Below are 25,181 nucleotides of genomic sequence, written 5' to 3' on the forward strand. Positions count from 1 at the left end.
CCCCGAATTCGTTCCAGGCACCGACATCCCCCTGGTGCATCCCCTGCGAGGGGTGGGGGTCCGGGGGGTGGGGGGGTCGGGACACGGGCGGTGCTGGGGGCGGGGGGCTCTGCTCGTGGTGAGGGCGCCCGGCAGTCAGCAGAAGGGGGCTCGGGGGCGCCGTAACCCGTGAGCTCGGCCCTATCGGTGGAGGGCTGCGCGGATCAGGGGGTGTCTGGGGAGGTTGCTGCTGCCCTCCGCCCCGGGCCGGGTACCCCAACCCACGGGAGACGCTCGGGGCACGGGCGGAAGCGACATCTAGCGGGAACGCGTCCCGTCGCCCGGAAGATCGATATCCATGGCTACCCCTGGGCATCGCCCCAGCCCGGCCCGGGGGCACCGGCAGCGCCAGGGACCCCCCCCGTTGGGGTGAACTGGTGCCCATAGCGAGGTCAGAGGGGTCAGCGTGAAGTGCTCTCGAGCACCGTGCTGGGCCCGTGTCACCCCGGAGTGCCAGGAGCAACGCACGATGCTGTTTGCAACGCGCGCAGCGATGCACGGTACGGTTTGCAGCACACAGAGCGATGCACGCTGCACAGACCCTTCCCCTGCCGTCAGACAGCGCTGCCCTGGCATTGCCCACTTTGTCCCCTCCGGTGTCACAGGGCAGCAAGGGGGTCAAATGCATCAAATGCATCAAACGGGAAACTCGTGCAGAAGGAGCCGCAGCTTTCAGAGCTGTGCGCACCTCTGCACTCCGAGCACAACAACCGCGGGGCTGCGCGGGCATTGCAAAGCCTCCCTTCGTGCACACGTACAGCACACAGGGCACACGCACGATGCACACACACGCACACGCTCCGCAGGGCTGCACGCACGGAACGCAAACAAGGCACGGAACCACAGCTCCCAGCAGGCAGCGCCCGCGGAACAGACCGCCAGCAGAGGGCCCGCCCCCCCCCCCCCGCGACGCTGCCTTTCCATTGGTCAAAGAGCTGCCAATCGTCACGAGGACGGCGTCGGATTGGCCAGCTGGGAGAAGGGGTGGAGGGTGGGCTTCCTGTGGCCGCCTTTGCGCTGACCCCAGCATGGTGAGAGCGGGGTGGGGGGTGCAAGGCCTGGGGGGGGGGGGAGTTGCATGGCTGTCCGGGGGAGGTGCATGAAGGGGAGGGTATGTTCAAAGGTGTGTGAACGGGCTGTCCCGAGGGGGTTACGTTTAGGAGGTTGCATGCTCAGGGTGCTCCGGTGTGGGTGAGTGCCTAGGGGTGTTGCTGGGTTCGTGCTCCGGGGTGCATAGCAGAGCCTGTGCCGGGAGGGTGCACGGCCGGAGGTGTTGCATGGTGGGTGCATGCTCAGGGTGCGTGGCCAAGGCTGTCCCGGGGAGTGCACAAGCAGGGGTTGCACATCCAAGCTGGGTCGAGGGGAGTCCGTGCTCGAGGGGTGCACGGCCAGAGGTGGGCTGCCCTGGGGGGCTGCATCTGGGGGATTGCATGCCCAGTGTGCTCTAAAGTGACTGGTGCATGCCCAGGGCTGTACGCATGCCTGGGTTGTCCCACAGCCCCTTTCCTGCTGGGGGCTCCCCTGGCACAGAGGGGCTCCAGGCAGGGTTGTGGCAATGCAAACCCTGAACCATCCCCGTGCAGGCGGTGATGGGGGTGCAGGTGGTGGTGAGCCTGCTGGCAGCGAGCATCATGCAGAAGTTGGCTCCACACTGCTCTTTCGCTCGCTGGCTGCTCTGCAATGGCAGGTATGCCCCCCCCGGCCCTTCATCCACAGGGTTTGGGGTAAACCCGGCCCTGCTGACTCCTGCTGCTGTGCAGCCTGCACCGCTACAAGCACCCATCAGAAGAGGAGCTCCGTGCCTTGGCAGGGAAGCAGCGCCCCAAGACCAAGCGGGACAGGTCAGGACTGCAGACACCCAGTGGGGGTGGTGGGAGTGATCCCCAGTGTTGGGTTCCCCTTGAGCTGTCTGAGGGTACCAGGGGTCCCTGCTGTCAACGGGCTGAAGTTCAAGAAGGCTGAGTGCCAGTTCTGCACTTGGGTCACAACAACCCCGTGCATCCCTACAAGGCAGAGCGATGGGAGGGAGCGATGCGGATGGGTCAGGTGGGACTTGGCGATCGTAGAGACCTTTTCCAACCTTCCTGATTTTATGATGAGGAGCTCCCAGACAGGGATGCGCAACGCTGGGGGACGCGAGGCGCACTCCAGCTCCGTGCCCAGTTCCCCAAGCCCATCCCTTGCAGGAGGATGAATGGTGTGACAGATGACAAGCCGCTCTCAGTGCCCCGTGACATCGACCTGCACCTGGACACCTCCCCCATCACCACCGTGGATGCTCTCGGTACCTCCCAGCGCCCTTCTCCCCCTGCACCCAGCCCCATTTGGTGACCCACAGTGGTGACATCTCCTCACGGCCCGCAGTGCTGCGCTATTTCCTGGAGTACCAATGGTTCATGGACTTTGCCGTCTACGCCACTGCTGTGTACGTCTTCACCGAGGGCTACAGCTGCGTGGTGGAGCCACAGAGGGAGATGAACCTCGGGGTGCTCTGGTGCCTGCTCACCGTCTTCTTCTCCGTGTATCCTTGTGCCTGCTGCTGCTTTTTTTGCTCCTTTTCCTTTATTATTATTATTTTTTTTTCAATGAAACGCCATTTGGGGTAGAAGATGAAAACTGATGGACTTACAAAGCTTTGCTGCTGAGCTGTGCCCAGCAAGAGCCTTCCCTATGGGCCTAACGGCGTGGATGGTGTGGGGGTCCCACTGGTGTGGGGGTTGTCCCTGCAGCCCCCCATTTCCTTGACAGCCCCCCCTGCCTTCAGAAAGGTCTTCTTCATGGTGATGCGCCATTACTTCCGCTCAGAGGAGGGCGGCGAGCGCTCCGTCTGCCTCACCTTCGCCTTCTTCTTCGTCCTCCTGGCCATGGTGGTCCTGGTGGTCCGCGAGGACTATCTGGAGTTCGGCCTGGAGCCCGGTGGGTGCGGGGAGCCGGGGTGAGGTGGGCGGCTCTGGGCATCCACTGATGGCTGTGTGCTGCCCACAGGGCTGGACAGTGTCAGCAGCAACCTGGAGAGCATCCTGAAGCCGCGGGGGTGGGATTGGACGTGAGTTGATTTCAGGATGGGAAATGGCGGTTTATTTTTGGAGATTGCTTTGAAAACGGTGCTTTGTCCCTCTGTGACCCAAAGGACAGAGGGTCCCCCACAGCTCTGTGGGATTGGGGTCAAGCCGTTTCCCCGCCTTCCCTTGTTTTTCTGCAGGCTGCCCCTCGCCAAGCTGGCCTTCAAGCTGGGGCTGGTGGCCCTCTGCTCCTTCCTCGGTGCCTGCCTGACCTTCCCGGGGCTGCGCCTGGCCCAGACGCATCTCGACGCCCTCCGGATGGCAGCCGACAGACCTCTGGCCCAGTTGGGTGACACTGCGGTGTGGGGAGGGGGCATAGGAGCCGGGACACCCCCGGTTCTGCTGTGGTGGCAGAGAGTGAGGGGGGCCGGGAGAGGGAGGAGGCGGGGACGCGGCTGTGCCTGATGTCTGCGCCGCAGGGTTCTGCTCCATGTGAGTTTCCTGGCTCCGGTACTGGTGGTGGTGATGTGGATCAGGCCCATCTCACGGGACTTCCTGCTGCACGCGCCCATGGGCAAACAGACGGTGCAGATGTGAGTGGAGCACGGGGGGCAACGGCCTTCCTCTGAGGGGAAACTGAGGCACAGGCGCACCTCGTCCCCATTCCTTCCCTGGGAGATTCCGGAGCGTGGGACCCCCCCGGCAACCCCGTCCTCTCCCCCCCACGCAGCCTGTCGGACTCAGCCTACAACACGGCGCGGCTCTGGGCCGTGGTGGGGCTGTGTGGGCTGCGCCTGGCGGCCACCCGTCCCCACCTGCAGGCTTACCTGTGCCTGGCCGAGCGCTGGGTGCAGCAGATGCGGAAGGAAGCGGGACGCATCGCCGCCATGGAAATCCAGCGCAAGGTGCGTGCGGGGGGCCGGGCTGAGGGTTGGCTGTCAGCCACACCGCTGATGGCCGTCTGTGCGCAGATCACGAGGATTTACTGCTACGTGCCCGTGGTCAGCCTGCAGTACCTGGGGCCCATCATCCTCACCCTGCACTGCGCGCTGCTGCTCAAGACGTTGGGTGAGTCACCGCCGGGCTCAGCTGCAGGGCTCAGGGCTGGGGACATGGGGACTGACCCCCCCCCCCCCCCGCCTCTGGCTACCAGCCCCTCTGCCCCACAGGGCACCACTCGTGGGGGCTGTACCCGGAGTCCCCTTCCGTCCCCATGGCGGTGGCCGTGACAGCTTCGCATCCTGGTGGTGAGGATGGAGAGGACGTGCGTGCGGCAGTGGAGCAGATCACGGGCGTGCTGGGCGGCATCCTCACCCCGCTCTTCTTCCGTGGACTCTTTGCCTTCCTCACCTGGTGGGTGGCCGCGTGCCAGGTCGTCACCAGCCTCTTCGGCCTCTACTTCCACCAGCACCTGGCCGTGTCCTGACTGGGGGAGCTGGGAGCCGTGCTGTGTCCCATGCCTGTGGGGTGTTTGTCTTCGTCACCTCACTCCCACCTCGGTTGGTTTCCCTGCTTCCATGTGCCTTTGGGACATGGGGACGCTCCTGCAGCCGGCTCTTGGCAGGATGGGTTTTATGCATGGGGGTGCAGCAGTGCATTGCCTCTTCCCCTTCTGCCACCCATCACCGCTGTGCCTGTCCCCATTGCTCCGGCCCCATGCAGTGACATTAGAGCCAGGTTCCCACAGTGGGGTTTGCTGCTGCCGGCTCCAAACCGTTGCCCAAAGCTCTGCTGCCAGCAGGGATCCCAGCAGGGACTGTCACAGTGCGGTGGGTTTGGGGCAGCGGCCTCATTTCCTGGAACAGACTTTGGGGTTTGCTGTGTGTAGTTTGCCTCCCCTGGCTGAGTGTGTGTGTCTTTATAGGGTCTCTGCTCCTCCCAGCGAGGTCAGAGCTCTTGGGGTGGTCCCCTCTGCTTGGTGTGAAATCCTTTGGCCCAGCAGCTTTGGCTGTTGGCTGTTTTAGAAATAAATAACCCAGAGCTCGTTTGATCATCCCAGTGCTGCTGCTTTGTGTTTTGCTGCCCCGAAGCCCCTCTTGGAAGTGCTCTGGCAGCAAGGGGTCAAGGCTTGTCCTGGGAACACAACCAGGCCAACATGGCTCTGCTCATCCCAGCGGGGTTAGGGGCTGTGGGGTACACAGCCCTCCTGCAGCTCCAATGGGCTCCTGGAGGCAGCAGCACGGTGGGTGCTGGTCCAGCTGCATGTAAAAGGATTAGCAGGTCTGGGCTGCTCAGAGAAAGGAGAGGGGCTCTGATCCTATTTGATAGCCTTGTAATGGTCTTAATTCCCTCTTGCTAAGGGCCGAGATGAGAAAGCAGCTCTCTGCCCTGTGTTTACAGGGCTAATCCAGACAGCCTTCCTCCAGCAGTATCCAAACAGCAGAAAAATAAAGGGGAAATTCCCCTCTTGCAAAGGGATGGGAAAACCTGAGCCCAGAACAACACCCTGGATGAGCAGAAGGCAAAGAGAAATTGAGCTCCAGCAGCACTGTCACCAAGGAGCAGGGAAAGGTGCAAGGAGGGAGATTCCCCTAGGGCCAGGATGCAAAGAGGCTTGTCCCATTAAGAGCCAGCCCAACTGCCTTGATGGCTCATTTATCTAATTTTCCTGAAGCATGTGCAGGAAGCAGCCGGAGGCTGAGCTCAGGGAAGGCTGGCAGCAGGAGGAGGGTTGCTAAGGCCTGGGGTTGTGCTGCAGTCAGACATGCAGACAGTTCCTCCCCAGAGATCTGCCCAGACGTGACCCTCTCAGGCAGGGACAATGACTGATAGACTCGCCAAGAGCAGGAGACAGATCCACCAGCAATGAAACTGGGCCACATCAAATAAAATGAGAGAGCCCCCCATCTTTCTCTCCCTAGAATTATTTCCCTCCTTGTATCTTTGCTTTATTTGGGTGACGGTACAGACTGGGCTCTGCTCCACAAAGGGCTCTCAGCAGAGAGGAGCAGCTGGGACCGAGCAGCTTTGTGCTGCAGAGGCTCTGCTGGCACCAGGATGCCCTGCTGTGACCTGGCGTTGGCCTTACATCGCCCCTATTGCCATGGTGCACACCTACCTCCAGCTGCCAACGAGTTCCTGGAGGTCCTCCTTTGTGCCCCAGGGCAGGGAGGAAAGCAGCAAACCCTGCTCCCATCTCACCTGGGATCCCCTCGCTCCCACCCCAAGTGGGATCCCGTTGCCACCCTTACTGAGCATTGCTGACCCCCAGTTCGTTCTGTGCTCAGCAGCACAAACATGGATGGGGAAGCAAACCCCAAACCCCGATTAAGCAGAGGAGGAGATGCCAACCTTCACTTGCAGGATTGAAGCAGCGGCTGCAGGGAAGGTGGATGTGAGGGCTGTTGTTCAGCTCTGCCTCGGGCTTCCTGCAAGGATTGGTGCACATTTTGCAGCCCGTGGTGCCCAGTTTCCCTGGGGATGAAGCAGGGAGTGCAGAGGACTGCTATACAGGGCTGGATCCACCCCCACTGCCCAGAAAGGAGCAGAGACAGCAAAGCACCACCACCCTACAGCCACACGAGGCCTGAAAGGCAACTGAAAGCACCGAAAACCCCAAGAGCTGAGCAGGACTGAGCAGAGCGGGGGGACCCCAACTTGGGGGAAGCCACCGGGCCATGGCTAAGCCGACAGTGCCACCTGCTGCCACTGCACACCCATCCCCATCCCACTCTGCAGCGCTGGGGATGGGCACCGCTGGGAGAAGAGCCACGATGCTTTGAAGCAGTTGCTGAGCTGCTCTTCCCCATCTTCTGTGGCGTTCAGGTGGGAGCTGCGGGCACAGAGATGTGGCAGAAGCACGAGGAGGACGTGCAGCCCCAGCCCTGACATCACCACATTCAGTCCATCAGTAAATCCACCCAACGTGCCACGCTTCTCTCTTGTGACAATGCGCAAAGTGCAACAGAAAGGGCCCTTCACAGCCTGCAAAGTCAATTACATTTTTTATTAAATATACATCCTCTCTTGGCACAAATCTTAAAATATATAAACATTATATACCAAAGTGTCTTCACTGCAATAAAATAGAATTCCAGATCCAAGAAAAGCAGTCAGAAGTTGACGCACGCACACACACTGATGGTGAGGACACGTCTGGACAAAAGGCAGTTAACAGTGTTTGTGTTAATATATGCATAGACCACACAGGCAGCAAGCAGTGCTGGGACACCCTGCATCCATCACACGGCGTGCAGAGCAGTGGGAAGCACCAGCCCTGCCATAGCAAAGGCTGTCGTGCAGCACAGCTCCAGACCTCCTCCTCTGCACCAGCCCAGGAGAAAAGGGCTGGATAATGCTCATCCTGTGCCTTTCAGTGACTTTATGCCCCTGCTATCCTTGCCTGCAGCATCACCTCTCCCCACACTGCTTGCACAGAGCACAGCACTGCGTGGAGGTGCCCAAAGAGGAGCTGGTGAGCAGCAGCGCCTTGCAATGAGCCAAGGAAAGGCGTGAGGCTGGGCAAGGAACCCAAGAACCTTCCCCAAACCTTCTGCCCCTTTACCTCACGCCTTTCCCTTCCTGCCCCGTGCAGAACTCTCCTTGCCCATGAGCAGGACTGTTTTGGGGATCCCTACCAAAGCTCCAGTTTTGTCACTTTAGATGCATTTCACTGGACCTGATTTTCTCGAAGTGCAAGTGCAGAACTAAAGGTGCAGAAGCAGGAAGAAAAGACGAGGAAAAAAAATAATAAAAGCACGGGTGAACGTTTGGCAGTAATGCATTCGAGAGAAGTAAGATTCATGGCTTGAAAATTAAAGCAAGGAATTGAACGTGGGGTAGTAAATTAGTTTTAAAGAAAAGAAGAACCGGAGGATATTCCTGTTAGGCTTTTCTCTCTCAGAGCTGAAGGAATGGCTCTTGGCTGGCACCTCCCCTTCCCAATGTGTGCCCAGAGCTCCTCAGGCATTCATTCCGGGCAGCACAGAGACCTGGAACGTATCGCAATTCACGCAAAGATTAAGAGAAGGGAAGAGAACACTCCGTTTCTCCTCTCGTACATTCAAACCAAGGAAAAAGAAAGAGCTATTCAAAACAGCCCACAGCAGTGACACAGTTATTCTCTCGCCCAAGAAATAAAAGCACCAAAACAATTACAGACTGAACTCAGATCTCTCTCTGAATAAGCTCTCAGTCTGCAGAACTTGGAGAAATGTGTTTGGCTGACAGCTCACTGAATTAAAATCAGGTGTAGCTGCTAATGAAGGAACAGCTTCCCTCAGCTCAGCACTTCCAAGCCAGGCTGTGCTTCAGGTCTCCATCCTCAGCTCAGCCCTCAGGCACCAGCCAGGCTGTGAGGTGCCACAAACACCCCCCTCCATAGGATTTCCATTCACCAACACTCCAGCTGCACACCCAGCACGGCAGGAGATGCCCTGCCTCACGAGACAAGAACTGCAGCGTCTGCCCCAACCACCTACCACAGTGCAGAGTACAGGAGCCTGCCCGAGCTCAGAAGGCACAGCTCAGCATCCTCTGCTGTCACTACAGAAGTCACCTGTGCAAAGGACTGCGCTCTGAACCAGCAGCCTCCAAGCTGAGCAGAACTCAGTGCAGGTTGTCTATATGGCGGGATATGCAAGCACACACCCACAACAGCCACTGCTTACACTCTTCATTGCTGGTCTGCGCCTCGCTCCTGCTGAGGTGCCCCAGCACCTCCTCACCAGGCCAAGCGAGACCGAAGCAAGAGCAGAAGTAATTGGCTTCTCCATTGGAGAAAAGAAATCAGAGCTCTTGCAAAGGACTGAACGTTTCACCCAGTGAAGAAAACGGCTGATCTTCTTCCATTAGCAAGGGAGTAAAAAGACAGAGAACTCATGGCTATCATCTCTAACGACTCTTACGGCGACACCTAACATTTAGTTACAAGGTGAGATGGTGACTGCAGTCAAGTTTCACAACGGAAATCATTGCTGGTGGGCTCAGAGGCAGAAATCTCTGAGGTTCACACCCTGCCCATCCACAAGCATTACAGTCAGATCGATCCCCGTCTTCTGGCACCAACACACACTAAACTGCAGGAGGCTGCCCGCCACGTCCACCAAATGGAAGCACAAGTGCTCAGTTCCTAGGGAAATATTTGGCATTAGAAGCGAGTTATGCTCCGAAGAACAAGTGCAAAGACAAAAGAAAGGAAAAAGCTATTTCTACCAGTTGTGCAATTACCTCCATTCCCATTAATAAAGCTGTGACACGAGGGTCAAACTACAGTGACTAAAATATATACACCAGAGAAGGACAGCCTTTAGATTATGCCTTATTTTTTCTTTTATATGTTATCTCCCCTCTACATGGGTAGTATCAGCTGGGAAGGGATTTTTCATCTTGGCTTGTGGAATGGGATTCCCAGAGAACTCTAAAGCTCGCTGTGACCTCTTGCACTCCAAATTTAATACAGGAACAGAACATAAGACAAAGCCACCCTCAGATCTCCATTTCTCCGAAGCCTGACTTGAAATAGAAACAATGAAAGGTACTCTATCATTCATTTTCAAATTGCAACTGGAAATGATTGGCACTAGACATAAGTCCTGAGGAGCCCGTTCTCCTGAGGACACGGTCCAGAGGAACTCAAGGACTGAAAGCAAGTGGGGTAAGGTGTGCATTAAGAACACAGCAGGCACCAAAGGACAGCGGCTGTTGGGAAGCAGGGCCACCAGACAAAACCAGCCTTTGGGAGCAGCTCAGCCTGCATCACGTGTGCATCTCTGAGACTTTGTTCCTGCAACGTGCATAAAGCAGCAACAGTAATACTGAAGGACATAACTGCTGAAAATTTAAGTATGTAACAGTTTCTCTTCTTGCCTAGGGCACTACAGCCAAATCCCTTGGAGAACAGCTGCCTTTAAGACCGTGACGACAACGGAAGGCTTCTGACGGCCTGAAAGCACTGCTGCAGTTTGATCCAATCCAGTCTGTGATCCCAGGCACAGCCCCCATCAATGACACTGACAGCAAACATGAGAATCTGATTTACAAAACTGCTCAGAACTTTCCTCCCCTGCTGCCTACAGTCTTTGGTAATCTCAGGGGAACGCTGCACGCGAGGGAGATTTCATGCAACTCAACCCAGAAAGGAAAAACAACATCTGCAAACGGGCAGCTCTTCCAGCCAGAGCTCACACACAGCTTCCAGAAGAAAAGAAGTGACCCGGACCTGTGAAATCCTGCTGCGTCCTGTTTTACAGAACTCGGCGCTCACAGGTCAGAGGAACGTGGAATTCCTGACAGATTAACTGGAATATTGCACTTGGCAGACTGCCTCCAGCAGTGCACAGTAAGAACCGCCTCCCAGGACCGTGCTGACTTCCCACATTCAGGAGTTCATTCCAACAGCACCGAGTCCCCTCTCTCTCTCTCATCCCCGCTCCATCTGCCCACAGAGCAGACGTGGAGCGCAGCAGCACTGTTGTTTGTTTGAGAGGCTCCACTCCCAGCATCAAAGGGCAAAGCAGGAGGATGAGGCAGCTCCTGGAGAGGACGCCGTTCTGCGGAGCGGCGGAAAGGATTTCGTTTAGGGGAGGGTTAGTTGCAGGTTGAGGTTTCAAAACGATGCGGAGGCTCATTAAAAAAAGAAAACCAAACAACAGCACAGAAGGAACAAACAAACAAGAAAGGTAAGCTCTCAGCTGCGGGAGAGCACGTGCAGAGCGAGGGAACGCTAGCATTGCTCTTTCTACACGTGTCGTACTTTTCTCCAGCGAGGGCTGTGGGGATTAAGCTACTACCTTTCAACGTTAGTGCTGTGCTGTAATTTACGGAGAAGGATCTGCGTCAGGTCAAAGGTTGTGAAGCTTATTCCCACTGCAATCGGACCTTTGACCCAATTCATGCTGAGTCCTTTGTACAAACCACGGATTAGTCCCTCTTCTCTTATAATCTCCTGCATGGTGAGAAGGATGGAGCTGTACGTGTGTCCCATCACCCCCGCCGTCTGCATTCGCCTGCGAACCACATCCAGGGGGTAAGATGCCGACTGGCCGATCAAACCTGCACAGGCACCGAACAAAAGCCGCTCCGGAGGGGATGGCTGCGATTTCCCACTGTGATCTGGGAAAGAGAAAGCAGCAGAGTGTGGAAAGCTGCTTGGCACAACCGTGTGACTGAGGTCAAGTGGGCCAAGAGCCAAAGAGAGGACCGAGGGCCAGGGCTCCCGGGATCTAGTTTCCAATTTGGACGTTAGCTGACTTGGGAAGTAACCACATCCCCTCTGCACTCGGGGTTTGCAGGAAGGCAAAAGATGGAAATGGATGCTGCTCTCCTGCAGCTCGCCCTCTTCAAAGTCTGGGGTTGGGGAAAGGGAGGCGCAGGGCACCTTCCACGAGCACAGAACTTCACAACTGGCTTCAAGGCCAGGAAGAGGACTTGCATCACGGAATTCAAACACCTGAAATTGGCCCCAAACCTTCACCATTCCATTCTAAAGCCAAAAAAACCAAAGGATCCATTACCTGCATGCAGTTTCTTCAGTGTCTCATAGGTGAAAAAGCTAAGCCCGGCATACGGAATCACTCCAAGGATGGTTGGTGTAAATCCCCTATACAGTGTTTTCAATCCTTCCTCTCGGGATATTCGGATGAAGACATGAACAATATTGCTGTACCTAGCATGCAGACACAGGAAAACCAAATCTGCGCTAGTTAGTGCCTGCACATCTGGGCAATGTTTCCAATAGAGCTTTCTGAAGGATCAACAATTAATTAATTTGGTTCTGAGCTCATCAGACATCTCAGAAAAGATTTCAGAAACCTATCTGCAAGTGGAGAAGCCAGTCCCCAGCTCTCCTCCAGCCCCACTGCAATATGCTGTCCTGTCTGTTCGGTCTCCCCGAGGCACTTTGCCTGACGGCCTCCCAGCAAGCAGGTTTTTCTGGGAAGGTTTTTGTGCATCCATCTCCTTCCAGACCCAGGACTAAGCAGGGCTCTGGGCATTTCATCAGTGCTCAGACCCACGCAGTAACAACGTTTATTACACCAAAGGCTCCGAGCAAGAAGTGACCCAGAAAATGAGAATAAAACCATCTGACCTTAAAAGAAAGCTCTGTGTTTGTTCGTGGTGGTGGTACTTGCTTTCATTAGGCACTTACATCTCCTTCGGCGTGACAGCCATTCGAGCACGGACCATATCCAAGGGGTAGGTTAACATGGCAGCCGTTGTGCCTGCCAGAGAGCCAGCAATGAATCGAGGAAAGGGTGTCAGCGCTCTAAAGTAAGGTGAGAGAAGAAACCAAACAGATCACCTGGAGATGGTAATGCGGGGTGGCTTTTCAGCAGGACTCTACCAGCTACTGAATCCCTTCCCTGTCTGTACTTCAGAGAGCTGGCTGGGTACGGGTTGGAGCAGCTGTGGTTTGCCACAGCAATTCCAAACTGAGGTCTCAGAGGACACTGAGGACAGCACGCCTGACCTGGGCTGTCTCAGACACTGCGTGCCCAAGAGCAAGAGGCTCGGGCTGCACGCATGTAGGAAGGGCTCAGCTAGCAGCAGAAGGCTGGGCCTTGTTGCTTCTCCTGCAAAGAAACGCTCTTTGCTTTGTCTGCCCACTCTCAGCATAGGGAAGCATTAACTCAACATCTAGGCCACTTCTTGCTCACGCCTCTAGAAAACAGAGTCCACCTCTGTGCAGGACTACAGACCCAGCCCACCGCTCAGCCCCCTCTCAGCACACTGCTCTGCAAAGCCATTGCAGGAGGGGCTGGCACAACCCTGCACCGAGAGCTTTCAGCCCAGCAGGCCTGCAGAAAGCAGAGAATCGTGCTCCCTCCCTGCGACCCACAAAACGCCCCATCCTCCTCCGCAAGGATCAAAGCCACGCTGCATCTTACTTTCCCTGGAAGCCGTAGTAGCTCCCCAGGAGCTGCTTGTACTCCTCGTGTGCACAGAACTGAATGGCAGCGTAAGGGATCACGCGCACCATGGTGGCCGAGTTCCCCCGCCAGAGGCTCCAGAAGCCCTCGTTGAGGTAGGTGTGATAAATCAGCCTGTAGGCTTCCTGCAGGCAACAGAGCAAAGGTCAGACGGGACATCATGATAAGAGGAGTCCAAACAATAGAAGGGGAAAAGGTGGCCCTATAGCTTAACCCCTCCAAAGCCTCCCTGCCCCCTACCCCAGTGAGCCGGTGTCAGCTGTTACAGCCTGGCTCCAAAATGAGACAACTGAAACCTCTTCTCTAGGGAGACTGATTCACATACGTTAGAGCAAAAACAGCAGGAGCTGGGAAAACAGAGCTTTACATCTTTGTTTGCTCTCTGAGGGGAAGGCACAGAGCTGGACTGATGTTTTTTACAGCCCAAATTAATCTTCTTAGTATAAGACAGAAGCATTTGGATTATACATATTAGCACAGCACACACGGAATAGCTGTAATGCACATGCAGGAGAACATCCAGCATGCCACGAGAGGGATCAGCGTCCACATTCACATTTCCTATGCATCCTGAAACAGCTCCGGGGGGAAAGGAGCAACCACAGGAGGAAAAGGGAAAAGCTCAGTCACATCTCCTGCCACATCACAGGTAGGACCTACAGAATGAGGATCGGGTCCCCTGCATGCCTGGCAAGGGGCAAAAACATCAGCAAGGTGCTATCAATACTATTTCCAATCCTTCCCTCTGTGCTCTTTCACTACGAGTGCTGCTCACGAAACCCAGGTAAGCCACAAACAAACAAAAGGTGACATTACTACCATTACTCAAACATTTTGGAGAACAGGAGACAGACACATCACCTCACCTTGGCAGAAAATCTTTTTGAAGACACTAGAAGGAAAAAGCGAGCGTTAGGTCTCAGTACACTTAGATGGATCAAAGAAACCACAGCTGCATTTTAGCTGAGAAATACGAGTAAAAGCAGAAGAATTAATGCAAGAAACAAAAAAATGGTGATTCTCTGTAAGCAACAAAGGCTGCCCCAAGGTGAGCGCTCACCAGCAGCAGAGCAGGAGTTCATTTCTCCATCTGCTGTTGCAAAATCGCTCCATTTGTCACTTCTTAATTTAAAGGGCTAAAAAAAGCAAATCACAACAGCAATTAAAGAGGGGCTGGAGCCAAGCACGGATTTGAGCAGCACATTTGCACACACAGGTTGCAGCCTAATGCCAAACCACCGCCCGGCGCAGCGCTGTTAGCGGAGCTCCACGCTACGATGGTTTCATCCTCACAAAACTCAGACAAACACTCTGCTTCTTTTCTTGCATCCATTCAAATTGACAGCATCTCTTTAAGTATGTAACACGGGAGGCCTGGGGAAGCCAGCTTTATTTGGCAGGCAGCAGCTCTGCTTTGTAACATCCCTGCAGCAGGAAGGAAACCCAGGCGAAAACCCGGACAGCAACGCTAATGAAACGTGGTTCCAATTAAGTCTCTGTTGCAGTTTCTTTCAAACTCCTTTGAGACTTGTAACCTCTCAAGTGTGTCAAACAATCACATGCAAATACATTTTCACTGCGTTGCTCCTTTATGTAATTCAAAGCTTCTTTTTTTTTTGCCTTTTTTTTTTAATAACTGAAACCGCTCCGATAACCGCTCCAAGCTGACTCTGCAATGGAAAAGAAACCTCTTCCCCACGCCCATGGGAATTCAGTCCTCGGATCAAAGGACAGCTTCCCACATTTACATGACCCCCAGATGCTTTCCCTGCTCACAGGAAGGGAACGGGGCCGTGGTGGAAGCCTCCAGCACAGCAAGAGAGCAGGACACCCATTGGATAAGAAATTGGGCAGAACGGGCAGCTTTTAGTTATATCCTCTGCAGCAAGTTTAATGGGCCAAACCAAACAGGCCCCGCACAACACGCAGGGCTGGATGTGTTAATTGTGATTTATACGGACAGCTGATGACTCATCCCAATTCGGCAGCTCCCATCTCACCTCTGATCCTGACATCCCAACCTCAGATGAACCTCAGTGCTCATTCTGCTGGGAAAGCACAGCACGTCCCCAGTGCTCACAGACGCAGCCCAGGCTGAGCTCCCTGCAGCCTCACCTCCCTCATCTATATCCCCGCCACGCCAAGATTGGAAGTCACGTCAAATGAAAGTCAATTTGAAATTAAATCTCGTCCAGGGATTACAGTAAACCTGCCCAATTCATTTAATCTGGGATGTCAACTGGATTTAAAACTCTCGGCCTCACCAAATGTTTATTCTACCAACTGGCTGTGCCCTTCCCATCGGGGCAATGAACACAGCTGGAGGCTCTCATGCTTAAATGGGGGATCTGGGAGGAGCCCATGGTGGGGCTGGACCCTAAACCCCACTCCATGTACAAGCTGCTTCTATTCCAATTAGCTGCGTATCACCATCGGTTACACACTAAGTTGGAGAGTTCCAAAAAGCATTTTGCAGTACAAAGCTAGGTATGCCAGCTTCACTGCATCCTGTAGACACTTTTCATAATCAACCTCAACTCCAGCCACATCCAGCTGGAATAAAACACAACTTATTAGAAAATGGTGCACATGTGAGCAGGCACTGCCTGGCCTCCAGCAAGCAGCTCCGTCACCTCCTCCCGTTTCTACTACCTAACCTCACTCCCTTTCCCTTCACTTTGTTTCTCCAAATTGAAGCACAGAAATCTGAAGTGCTATCACTCATCCCTTCGAATGCAGCTCTTCCACTGCCCAGCTGCTCTGCGCCGTCCCTTATAGCATGGAACTCACAAGCTGCAGCCAACTGTCCCCAGCCAGCAGCGCATGCAGCACACTGCACTGAAACAGCAAAGCTCTTGCTGACTACCACGAGACCTGGACCCAGACCGTCCAGACGAACAGCTGACTGACATCTGCAATAATCCCACCAAAAACCAAACAATAGGTTTTCAGACTCGATGTGCTGTGGCTTTGTGGCACTGTCACTGCTCTGTCACATCCCACCCACTCCTTTCAGGTTGGGGGACATTCTGGCTGGATACGTTTGGAGCTGGTTTGGTTTCTGGTAGCAATAATGTCAGAGTAGCTTGCAAAAGCCAGCAGGACTTACCCTGAAACATGATTTTTGTCCTATCCAGTGGAGCTACTGCAGTTTTGGCAACAGCACCAGCCAGTGCACCGGACATCAGGGAGTTAAGCACTTTCTTCTGCTCCTGGATACCCTGGAACAAAGCACTGCTCAGTGTGACAGTTAATCCTGAAGAGGAGTTGTAATATTTTACCTTTGCTACAGCATTTCCTCCCACCCAGGGACGTGGATGAACCAAACTCAGGTGTGAGCATCCCCTTTATCCTGCAATCTGTCCCATTAGCAAACATAAGCTCCACAATACAGCAACCCAATCACACACTCACATTTCAGTGCAAAATCTCAATGCTGCATCACTCTAAATTGTTTTGTCAGGTTGTTTGCAAGGACTTCTCTGTCCCTTTCAGCCCAATGTAGAAACGTTCCCTACCTGCTAACGTAATAAGAATGCTTTTGATTCTCTTGAGACAGCTAAAAATCAGTGTGGGTGTTTTGGAAATGTGAACATTCCCTTCAAAGCAGGGAATAAAATGTAAATTCCAAGCACAGTAAATTCCTGGCCAAATCACCATGAGCAAAGATTAGATAGGTCTGCAAAACACAAAGTTCCAAGGTTCTCTCTCACGTGTGCTGCATTTCCCCTGCTCAGATTTCTACAGGCCATGTCACTGCTTATGACTGAACCAGGCACAAAGGTGCATTGCTCTCTTGCCCTTGCACCAACACACAAACCCACTTTGTCCCCAGGATCTCAGGAATAAAACACGGCAGGCTTCCTGCTATGATAAATGGAATGGAAGTGTTTCTGTTATTGACATTCCTGCCACAGCTCATATTTATAAAGCAGCTATCTTCTCGTAACACATGGGCAGAAAGCGAGTAAATGACTTGAAATCCAACACCGTGAAGGTTATGGGCTGAGAGACAAGTCAAGTCGAGGCTTAAGAATGTTAACTTCTGATATGCTTTGTGTTTTCGTGGAGGAGTTAACGCCTTTCCCCTCCCAACCAGCACGTTTCCCAGCTAAAACATTAATTTCTTACTACAAAAACAGGCAGAGGGGAAAATGGAAGGGAATCAATCCCTGCTGATCCGGTGCCACGTGCGCAGGCAGCACTGTGAGAACTTCAGACCGAGTTTTGGCTCCGTTCCTCCAGCAAAGTCATTCCACGCGAGCAGAAACCCTGAGCTAAAGCAGAGCAAGGTTCAGCAGCACCTTCCCCTCTGGTTTTCCTAACGGGAGTCCGTGACAGCAGCAGGAGCACTGAGAGCACCGAGAGCAGCCTTCCTGGCTCTGCTCCCAGCTCTGCCAGCTCCCATGTAATAAGACACAACCCTGAACGAGGAGCTCAGCCCTGCCTGCCCGTCAGCCCAAGGGCTGGAGCTGCTCAGCCATCCTCAAAGTGCAGTTACACATCACATGGCTTGGATGTCCCAAATCCCACTGAGATGCTCCTCCTGCAATCACTCAGCTCTTGGTTCACCCCACGGCACACTGCCCCCAAGCTCTGGCTCGTACCTCTGCTGGAAGATGAGCTGATGCAGTTGGCTCCACATCCTGCCCTTTGAAATCCACTTGACCTTCTCTCACACCATTACCCATACCAGTTGCACTTCCAAGTGGGCAGAAGGGCTCCGGCTCCTGAATGGAAAACAAGAACAAAATAAGCGTTAGCATCAATGGTAGCAAATACTCAGGTCATAAAATAGCTGGAAGGGAAGGGAAGGGCCAGCTCCAACCCCAAGCTTCCAGGAGTCCATCCTTGGAGATGAAAGTGTGTGTACGACAGGGATGGGGCAGGGGGAATGCTCTGGTGCTACCTAGAACTGTGTTGCTGACCATATTCATTCTTTTCTCTCCCAAAGAACTCAGATGCAAGGCCCAAAACCAAATGCATGATTTCTAAGGGTGAAGCAATCGACCCTGTTCTGTTCTCTTCCATTGCTTACAGCAAACACTCAGGTTGCCACTCATTTCAATTGCTCTGCATCACTCAGATACTAGAAAAGACGTACAGAAATTTAAAACCCAGTTCTGGAAAATGGAAATAAATATCCCTAGCAGTACATCCCCAAAGGCACTGGGGGTTATTCTAAGGGACAGACAGCTCCAGTGCCCCACACTCAGTGCCACACGGATGACATTACAGCAGCACGCTGAGCACAGCACGTTGCTGGCTGCAGGGCTCCCTTCCTGCACAGCTGCAGTGAAAGATGGCCCTCCGAGCTCAGCACTGCTTCACAGATGAGGTGTAGCTACAAAGATCTGCTCTCTGAGCAACAAGATTGCTCCAACAGCCATTTTTCCACAGCTTCCATTCGAGGAATGTGAGCTTGGGAAACCTGGATTCCCCAGCTGCTCCTCGGCATCCTGCAGCAAGTTTGCTTCATCTCTGCCCCATCCCATACCTGGGAAATCTGAGGCACAACAGCTTGCTTACTGCAAAATGCCACCTTTTATTTCTCCTCCTTTTTAACAACCTCTAGCCATTAAATGCTTGTCAGCACCTTTCAGACTTGCTGATCTGTTGGTTTTTTTTTCTTCCCCTTGCATCGCTCTCATAAATTAGTGCCAGACTTCACTCTCAAAACCCCCTTGGCTGCAGCAGAGATGTTAACACAGAGCCAGAGAAGGCTCAGCCTTGGCTGTATTGGTGCATGACCAATTTGTGGTGATGGAGCTGCATGCAGCCCACACTCACGCTGTCCTTCACACTGACACCATTTGCAGGAGCTCCATGCAGACACCGCATGCTCACAGCTCCTGGGGGTGTCTTCCAAAAGGGGAGCTCAAATAACTGCTCAAATAACTCCACTCTGCAATGAAAGAGAGCCCAAAGCACGACCCCAGCAGCAGCAACGTTGGCACTGGGGAAGTTCTGTTGTGGAGGTCTGGTCCCATCAGACCACGTGCACAGACATCCCCATATGGTGGAGGTGGTTCCTCATGGAGTTGTTCTGACGACTGCAGCCTGCTGATTGTTTCTAATTACTATCTGCCGTTAGCTCCTTCTCGTCTGACGGAGCTGGAACTGCAAAGCAGCGCCCTTCAGCAGAGCAGGGAGAGCTCCTGGGCTGATATTATCCCCAGGAGAAATGTAGGTCACAATATCAGATTGATCTCTACCAAAAATAAACCCACCAAAATAGAACTCGTGCTGAAGAGCTTCGGAATGCAATGTGCAACTGCTTTAAAACAGGACTCTGAAGGATGATTGAGAAAGATGACTGAAAGGAAACCTCTAATCCTAAACTGCTATTATTAAGCTTGGATCTATTTTGGAAGATGCACACATGTGAAGGCGATCTCTGTTTGCTCAACAATCTTGTCTTTGATGCTATTCAGAGCTGTTTTCCCCTCTACTTTCAGTGCCTCGTGCCCTGATCCTACAGCACCTGTCCACATATATGCAAGCCCTACACTTGTGGAGCCTTAAATGCACAAGCAGCATCTATTCCTTGCAGTCCCATTTGCTCCCTGCAAAGCAACGCAGCAGTGCCTTGTTTTGGAGGTGGGTTGGATTCTGACTTCTGGGAGTTACCAAGTTCTGTGTTGTTACAAGTGATGACACACAGCACAGACAGAAAATAAAGCTTTGCTTTTCAGTTTCAGCCCAAGTTTGTAGGGCTCAGCCACCAGGAAGCAGTCATTATCTGGCATGCATACACACACATGTACACAGATGAGCATCAGTCTCTTTATTAAGCAATCCACAGAAACTCAATACAGAGCAGCTGGACATGCTTTCAGCCCTCACTCTCCATCCAGCCCTCTCACATTTATCGCTCACGTTTCCAAAGCCACGGGGAACAAGAAGAAAGAAAGCAAGGCTGCAGCTGAGATTTGCTTTTTGTAACACATTGCTGCGTTATTTCTGCGGCTGTTACACAAACCCTCACTGCAGATCCACAGAGGACCCCTCAGCAGAGCCGCCCCGTCCCCTCGCAGGATCACCAGAAAGGAGAACTGCTGAACAGGAGTTCAAAAGTTAAAGAGGTTTAATGAGTAACACCCGCAGTGCTGTTACAGCAGAGCCCAGGGCCAGCACCCAGCGCAGCAACCAGAGCACGGCGAAGATTCTTCATCGCCAAAGGAAAGGCTCAGAGATTGGTATCCATTCCCATATTTCATAATTAAGCCTTATTTAGAAGTTTGGTTTGACATCAGTCCAGCCCAGAAAAAGGCTGGGGCTGGCACTAATGGCACAGGAGGGAATCCCGCTGCCCACCCCACCGACAGCCCAGTGCTGCCATTCTGCCACACCTGAACAGCCCTGTTTACAGCAAAGCATCTTCACCACCTTCAGCCCCAGACATTGCAGCTTCACATCACAACGCAGCCAGAAAGCAGCAAAGCCTGGCACCCGGCCCAGAGACACATCAGCACCAAAATCCACATTTGTCTGATGCTCCTGATAGACTCCCAACCTGTCAGAAAGCACAACTGCTCCCACATGCCATCCAGCCAGCAGGAATACAGCAAAGCAAGCAGCCACCACCAGCAGCACCCATTGCCAACAGAGCTGCTCTCCAGGATGCGCCCACTGCTCCCCCACTGCCCCGCTATGGGACGCCCAGCTCCCCATAATCAAAGCCCCACTGGGTTCCATGCAGGTGAAGTCACCCGCACACGACTCCATTTGGACCCATCAGCTTCCTTCATTAATTAGCAGCTACCCACTTCCGGACTTTTCTTTTTTCTTTTTCTTTTTTCCTTTATTGCACCATTTACGTCTCCACATCACCAATAAAAGCGTAGAGTTCAAGTAGGGAAAAAAAGAAAGCTCAGAGAGCTCCGGCAAAAACCCTCACCCGCTTTCCTAGGCAGGCTGGAGTGAAGCAGTGCCCCGGGAAGCTGCTGCATTAGGTTCCCTTCAGTTGTTAAACTGAGCAATTGAGGCTGACACAGGCAGAGCTGCACCGCAATCAGCACCGCCTTAAATTCGCCCTTGGAGCAAAAGCATCTCAGAAAAATCACAGGAGGAGGGGGATGAGCTCCGCTGGGCGATCCCCCGAGGTCCCTCATTGCCTTCCAGTTTGATTAAGCCATTAAAAATCAAACCCAGCGATGCCCTGCAGGCTCAGCTCCTGTCAGCCACATTCATCTTCCGGGTGCTTTCAGATCCGATCCCAAAACACGAGCTAGGAGCAGCCCGTTGTGTTTTCCCTTTAAAAGTCTGTACAGAAGCTGTCAGCACAATTTGGAAGACCCGCTGACAACCTAATTAGAAGACTCACTAAATGATGGTACCTGGAATCATTTAGTTTTTTGGGGGGGGGCTTCTTTGCAAAGAACAAAATAAATGCTTCTCCTGCTTCCATCCCCCAGCCACAACTCAGATAAATGGATGGAGGAGAAGGATCCAAACTCTTTGTTGGTTTTCAGTTACCTGCCTGCTCCTGGGAACACCTCAGCTGTGCCTTCCACAGCCAAGAGCTGAAGAACTGTTTGTATCTGCAAGACAACTTTGTCTGAAGGGGAACAAAGCACCTGAAGGGGATGGAATGGCAGAGAGCTGCTGAGTCTGAGTTTGTCACAGACCTCCTCCTTCAGAGGCAGAAAGCAGAAAACAGCAAAACAGGCACTGACAGCCCTGAGGGACGACCCCAGCACGGCCAAAGCCTTCCAGTTCAAGCAGAGATAGGTGGAAACATGAACAACCCCTGGTCAAACAGGAGCGATCTTTGCCCAGAACCATTTCAACAAAACAACCAATCATTATCATCTCCTTGCTAAAATCCCACTGCGAAAAAAAAGAACAAACTCAAAGTCTAAGAAGAAGCCACAGGTGGGGACCATTTCCCACAGTGCTGCTGCAGGCCCTGCTTGCACACAGTGTGAGCACCTGAGAGCTCAGTGCAGTCCTGCAGCCCAGCAGCACCAACCCACCCACAGCACAGACACAGCGAGGAGGAGCAAATCTGATGCCTCTCTGGAGAGCAAAGATCACCAACACTCACCTACGTTGTCAGCTGGAGCAAGCTGCTCACGTTGCAGTTCAGCTTTCCATACAAGAAGTCATCTTCTTTCATAAGACAGCAGGAATATCTCTGTGTCACTCTTGGTGAAAGAACACTGCAGTGGCAACCAGTGGCATCGGCGTAAACCTCAACGCAGCTTCATACCGTTGGGAGCAAAGTCACCAGCAGAAAGTTATTTCTGGTTCCTGAGCTTCTTCCTAAGAGGAAACCTGTCTGACCTGTATCGAACCCATCTGCTCCACCAAGTGAGCACACTCACGGCTGCACTGCTGCTCATCTTACATTCCAGGTGACCTCTGTGCACAAAACACACCCTGGCACACGTTCTGCTGGGACTGCCTGACTCAGTGCACAAACTGCAGCTGCAGGTCAACAAAAAGCAATGGCTGCAGCTCCTGGCTCATCTCACGGTGCTGTCAAGGGCTGAAAGTCCTCTGCCAGGAACTGAAGCAGCCGCTGGGGCCGGAAAGCTCCTGAAATGCAACAGCCTGGACAGACCCCAGCCCCATACACAGCTGCTCTCTTTGAGACAACATTCACAGCTTCCTATGCAATAACCAGGGAAACAAAACCAACTGCTGAGAGCCCATGGCTGTGCTGGAGCGGGAAGATGCTCAGAATGCAGCCCTGGGGTTTGGGACACTCAAATATCCCAATATTTCACCCAGAGGAGGTTGGTGTCCCTGCATCAGCCTGCTGGTACCCCTGCCTGCTCCCACCAACACCTCTCTGCTCCTGAACACACACAGCCTTTTCCAAACAGGAGCCACTTGGAAACCAGAACGTTTTCAGAACACTCCGAACGCATCACAGCACATAAAAAAAAGCATGGTGAAAAAGCACAATGTCCACAAACCATTCTCCAATCAATGACCGGAGCCAAGTGACAGCACGCTCCAAACCCTGTGTGTGCAATTAGCTCAATGAGCCGCCAGCAGGAAGGTGGCAGTCAGCAGCCATCCCGGACCCCTCCGAACGCCCGGCCAGGGGCACCGAGAGGGCAGCAGAGAGAACAGAACGGCACTCAGCAACTCTGCACGAGCACTTGCAGAGCTCACCGTGTGTCTTAAACACAACACGAGACACTTCTTCCATTTGGACGTTGGAAGGTAAAGAGGAAAAGCCAGCCCTGCACTGTAAGTTTGGGCTCAGGCTGGAGAGAGATAAAAGCAGAAGTTGGAAAGAGACCTCCGTGTTTAACGCCCTCCGCGTCCCCCGGGTGTCCGCACAGCGCAGCAACGCACGCTCGCGTCGTCCTCACGTCCAACTTAGGAAACAGAACGAGCACAGTTTGCATCAAAGCGCGCATCGGGAGATTGAGAGCGGCTTTGAGCCGGAGGTGCGGGATGGAACGGAGAGGAGCGGGGGGACCGGAGCGGCACGGGGGGACGGGTGGGGACGGCGAGGGACGAGCGGGCAGGGAACGGCGGGGAGCGCAGGGGAAGGGATGGGGAGGAACGGGTGACGGAGGTGGGCGAGGACAGAGAGCACAGGGACGGAATCGGCGGGGACAGACGGCAACGGCCGAGCAAAGGGACGCGCAGGGTTCAGGGCCGGCCCGCAGCCCGCCGCTCTCCACCGAACCGGGCCGAGCTGCGCCGTCCTTGCGCGGCCCCCCCCGCAGCGCGGCCGAGGGGCGAACGGAGCGCTGACCCCGCGCGAGGCCGCGGCGATGTCACCCGCCTCCGTGAGCGCCCGCCGAGCCCTCGGACCCGACGCGACGCTGACGTTCTCCCGGAGCCGCACCGCACCCAGCGGCCCGCACTCACCGGCTCGGCTCCGCTCCGCTCGGCGCCGCCGCACCGCCGTCGCCTCCCGGCCGCCAGGCCTCCCCCTCCCCCGCAGCGCCTGCGGAGGCGGGTCTTTCGGTGCAGGGCGACCAATCGCAGCCCCGGAGCGAGGGGCGCGGGCGGTGCCGCGCGCGTTGAGTGGCCGAGCGGCGGCAGAGGGGCGGGAGCGGCAGCCAATGAGCGGCGGGAGGGGGCGGGCTGCGTCGGAGCGCCCGGGAGAGGCGGGGTGCGCCAGGCGCTGCGCGGCGATGGAACGCGCAGATCCCGCGCACGATGCGCGCAGGACGCCGCGCAGGGCTGCTGGCACCCCGCGGGCTGTGCGACGGCCCTGAGCCGCGTCCCGCGCGGCGGGTACCGTGCGCAGCCCCCGTGTCGCACATGGCAGCGCGCCGCGTGTCACGCTCGGTTGTAGCGACCTCTGGGGCAGCGCGCGGCGCTCCGTCCGGCTGTCCCCGGGTGCAGCAGCTCATAGACGGCTCATAGACGGCCCATACGCCGCCCACGTGCCCCCGTGGCAGCATGCCACACTCGGCCTGCAGCCATGACCCCGCAGGGCTTTGCCCCACAGCCCTTTCACCCCGATCTGTCCCTTCCCAGTGCCCCAGTTGAGGCTAAAATAGACGGAAAACAAAGACCAGCCTTCCCATTTCTATGGAACCCCACCTGGAGCAGGGCTGGCCGAGATGCTGCTCAGCACCATCAGTCCCAACAAGGGGGAATCAGGACCTCGGGGTCTCCTCTGCAGATCTTCCTCCTGCTCTGCCCCATGGCAGTGGGGCCCCTTCAGCAGAATATCAGGGCTACAGGGGCGGGGAACACACAGACACACCACACTTAGCACAACAGGGAGAAGGGAGAGCCAGGCGGCCTCTCCCACAAACGTGGGGTTAGTTAGCATTCGTGGCCTCTGAAGAACCTGCCTCTGCTGCCTGCTGATAGCGCAGAGCTGCAGCAGGGCTTACTTACAAATTCAGCACTGAGGCATTCCTGCCATCTTTCTTTTCCCACCTCCAAGGTGGCTCTATGAAGAACCAACCACCCTTGCAATTTTTTTAAGTGTTTCGTGGAATCAACACTTCTATGAGAAGTATCACACTACAAAACATTCACATACAGCAGCAGTGCACAGGAAGGTCCTATCAGCAGCCAGCACAGCACAGTGAGTCACAGGAACCACTGGCTGGAGGCACAAAGGCCTTCAGCAGTGACTGGGGAAGCTTTCTGGATGCTTCACCTCTGTAATGCTCCAAAGTCCACGGCTGATTTCAGACCAAGAGGTGCCCAGCCTCTTCGTTACAATTACAGCTCTCAGGATTCTGGAAAGCACTGCTCTGCTAAGAGAGAACCAAAGTGTGGGTTCCCCAGCACAGCTTCCTGCTGTGTGCCATCACTGCCGGATTGTTCCTGCTTT

The 25,181-nt window shown here is 54.5% G+C and overlaps 2 protein-coding genes across 5 annotated transcripts; one reads left to right on the forward strand and one right to left on the reverse strand.

The window, feature by feature from the left end:
• Window positions 1-563: 563 nt before the first annotated feature.
• TMEM161A (transmembrane protein 161A) lies at window positions 564-5,034 on the forward strand. The gene is given in 14 exon segments (XM_042835671.1): window positions 564-814; window positions 816-933; window positions 936-1,070; window positions 1,623-1,726; window positions 1,800-1,880; window positions 2,226-2,323; window positions 2,404-2,560; window positions 2,804-2,955; window positions 3,025-3,085; window positions 3,242-3,385; window positions 3,521-3,634; window positions 3,772-3,946; window positions 4,013-4,109; window positions 4,211-5,034. Coding segments are annotated over 14 exon segments (1,944 nt in total). The 3' UTR covers window positions 4,468-5,034.
• Window positions 5,035-6,968: 1,934 nt separating this feature from the next.
• SLC25A42 (solute carrier family 25 member 42) lies at window positions 6,969-23,784 on the reverse strand. 4 transcript variants are annotated; one of them, XM_042835674.1, is made up of 8 exons: window positions 23,750-23,784; window positions 17,518-17,640; window positions 16,020-16,122; window positions 13,777-13,802; window positions 12,869-13,035; window positions 12,130-12,246; window positions 11,495-11,646; window positions 6,969-11,093 (listed from the first exon to the last, which is right to left on the reverse strand). In XM_042835674.1, the coding sequence occupies exons 2-8, from the start codon at window positions 17,599-17,601 to the stop codon at window positions 10,768-10,770; spliced, it is 975 nt and encodes a 324-aa protein (XP_042691608.1). In that variant the 5' UTR covers window positions 17,602-17,640; window positions 23,750-23,784; the 3' UTR covers window positions 6,969-10,767. The 4 variants fall into 4 exon arrangements, with proteins under 4 accessions (XP_042691608.1, XP_042691606.1, XP_042691607.1 ...); XM_042835672.1 differs by having other exon boundaries at window positions 16,020-16,131; XM_042835673.1 differs by lacking the exon at window positions 23,750-23,784 and adding an exon at window positions 21,960-23,325 and having other exon boundaries at window positions 16,020-16,131.
• Between the last annotated feature and the right edge of the window lie 1,397 nt (window positions 23,785-25,181).

The sequence above is a fragment of the Centrocercus urophasianus genome, unplaced genomic scaffold (genome assembly GCF_019232065.1).
Source record: "Centrocercus urophasianus isolate 14NV4802_14NV808 unplaced genomic scaffold, USGS_Curo_1.0 seq_54, whole genome shotgun sequence".
In the NCBI taxonomy this organism is placed as follows: domain Eukaryota; kingdom Metazoa; phylum Chordata; class Aves; order Galliformes; family Phasianidae; genus Centrocercus; species Centrocercus urophasianus.